Below are 2,561 nucleotides of genomic sequence, written 5' to 3' on the forward strand. Positions count from 1 at the left end.
TTTTCAGACTCAATACTATTTTTTTTCGTCTTTTTATTTCCAAAATATTTGTCAGCTGTTACATCTTTCTTTTATACAAGTAAAAGTGTGTCACAGTAACATTTGATATTAACAAACTCATGAGATATGTTCATTCTTAACAAATAATTAATAAATATGAAATCCAAGATTTAATAAAAAAGAATAAGGTAATTTATGATTCGAAAGAAACGATATCTCAAACTTGAATTTTCTACACAATAAAATGAAATTTACTAAAAACATATGATTTTATTACAAAAATAACAAAAAACTACTTGGAACTTTTGCATAGCTTCTTAAATTATCGTTTTCATTTATAAATAATTATAAAAGCCTACATAAACAATGGTGGTACATATCTCATTGACTGTTAATATGTGTCATATTTTTAACAGTATCCTAAACTGCATTTTTTATTGACTTAGATAGTTACACACACTGACAATGTCTGAACATAATTACTTGCATCACTGTATACGGTGTTTTTAATAAGTCAATTTTAGAAAATAGAGTTTTCCAACATTGAAAACTTAGAATATTTTACCCAATAAGTCTTGCTAAACTCGCGTCATAATTTATATTAAACCATTGTTGTGAATTAGTAACATTTTTAAATTATTTTTCAGCAGTTATCAGAATACATATTAGTAATAGCTAGGAACTTGAAGAAGCATTACCTCCATCTCTTTAAATATACAAATGCCAAATTTTTTTGATATCTGTTCAACGTGCGATGTAGGTAAATCTTAAACAACACACCTACAGCACTGCATGTTCATTAATGAATTACGCAGCAACACTTTCTTTCTCCGAATCACATTAAGATTAGAACTTTCATTTTATTTACAAAGAAATACTATATGTAAGATACTCTGCAGCAGAGGTAGAAAGATGAAATGAAATAAAAAAAATGAGGAATGGTCTTGATAGTCACGATATTTATAGTTTTTACTTGCAGTTCGTTCAACAATCTTCAGTTGTAACGAAACCTTAAAGAAAAGTGTTAATAATCTTAATATATAAAAGCATATCTAAACTGCCAACTGTGTAACACTAGTTTTATACATCTCAGTTTTATTTACAAGCATACTCTCGTCGATAGATACATTTTGGAGAAAGAAGTAGCTCACAGTATGTCACAGATTCCTTGTATATGAAAGGTAATCTTTAGTTGTGTGCATTCTCTCTGGCACATGACGTCAATATAGATTTATCTGTTTTGCGTTGTTCTCAGTGCATATAATGATGCTGATTTGTTACACGTAAGTCAAAGTAGTCGGCTTTTTTAAAATGCCGAATGGTAATAATCATAAGTAGGCCAGTAAGGCTGTAGCCAGTCCTAGCTGGTGCGTTGACGCTTTTTGACAGGGTGTTCCTCAGAGGAATGTGCAGGTGCAGGCATCACCATCTCACCTCTATTAAACATGTATTTCAATTGGGGCATGTATTTCATTATACTTTTTACTTGTATTAATGGTAGCTCTTCATTTAAAGATGAACACTTTCCTGCTTCCATTAACATCTTCATTTGTAACCTTCAAAGGAAATTATGTTGAATTTAAAATCGTGCATATTATTTATACATTAATAAAAAGAAATGTATTTATAAAATTTGTTGTGTTCTGTAAACGCATATGTAATAAAATAATATTTTCTTACCTATTTCCTTGATACAAGTCTATGTGTAAGACATCTGTAAGGACTTGCCGACAGCTACTGATGTCACAGGCAGGAAAATACTGAGCGACGAAATCAGGAAGTGTCATCAATAATTCAGAATATATATATGGCTTGAAATTAATACAGGGTACCATTTTATCTTCAACAAGTGCTTTTTGAATTTGATAAGGTTGAACTTGACAGGTTGATATATGTGTTTCTGCTATTGGGATCAAAGGCTTTCTGCCTCTTGAATCCCTGAAAGCAAGTATTTCAATGTAATAATGATGAAACTATAGTTTACTTCCCCTATGGTATGACTTCTTATTGCCATAAGTTTCAAGAAGCAAAGTAAATGCTGTCATACCTGGAACTATTATTACTGCCATTAACTGGTATTAATGGTGGTGGGTATTTTGCATGAGATGTGTTATGTACGGATGGTGTATGCCTTTGTTGATGCAACAATACCGAAGAAGGTGATGGCATTAGAGCTTGTACTTGTTCACTTAAACCAAGCATTTGAGAGTATGTACTTGCCGTAACTGCATTAGGTACACCTAAAGTAGGTGTAGTATATGTTGATGTAACCCTAAAATAGAGAAATTTTGTTAAATTTTTTTTATATATACAAATATATATATGTATATTCAATTTTAATTGTTTATTTTATAAAACTATAGTACTTCAAAAATTATGAAATGATTGAGTAATATTGTACATATTTTACATATAATCTACATGTGTTGAATAGTTTGGAAAACTTTGAAGTATATACTAGTATAAAAGGATATGATTATAGAAACATATACATGAGATATTAATCATTAATGATATATGTATATCATTACAATTAGGTTCCCTACAAAATGTATATGCTG

The 2,561-nt window shown here is 29.9% G+C and overlaps 1 protein-coding gene across 2 annotated transcripts in view; it reads right to left on the reverse strand.

Moving 5' to 3' along the window:
- LOC108570361 overlaps positions 1–2,561 on the reverse strand; it is an 18,166-nt gene that overhangs the window by 3,256 nt on the left and 12,349 nt on the right. The window contains exons 4-6 of one of the 2 annotated variants that reach the window (XM_017932214.1): positions 2,048–2,272; positions 1,681–1,938; positions 1,361–1,556 (exon numbers count right to left, since the gene is read on the reverse strand). In XM_017932214.1, coding sequence (XP_017787703.1) covers positions 1,361–1,556; positions 1,681–1,938; positions 2,048–2,272 — 679 coding nt within the window. Of the gene's footprint in view, positions 1–1,360; positions 1,557–1,680; positions 1,939–2,047; positions 2,273–2,561 lie in introns of those variants that run through there. The other variant, XM_017932211.1, reaches the window with a different exon arrangement.

Source organism: Habropoda laboriosa, unplaced genomic scaffold (genome assembly GCF_001263275.1).
Source record: "Habropoda laboriosa isolate 0110345459 unplaced genomic scaffold, ASM126327v1 scaffold70, whole genome shotgun sequence".
In the NCBI taxonomy this organism is placed as follows: Eukaryota; Metazoa; Arthropoda; class Insecta; order Hymenoptera; family Apidae; genus Habropoda; species Habropoda laboriosa.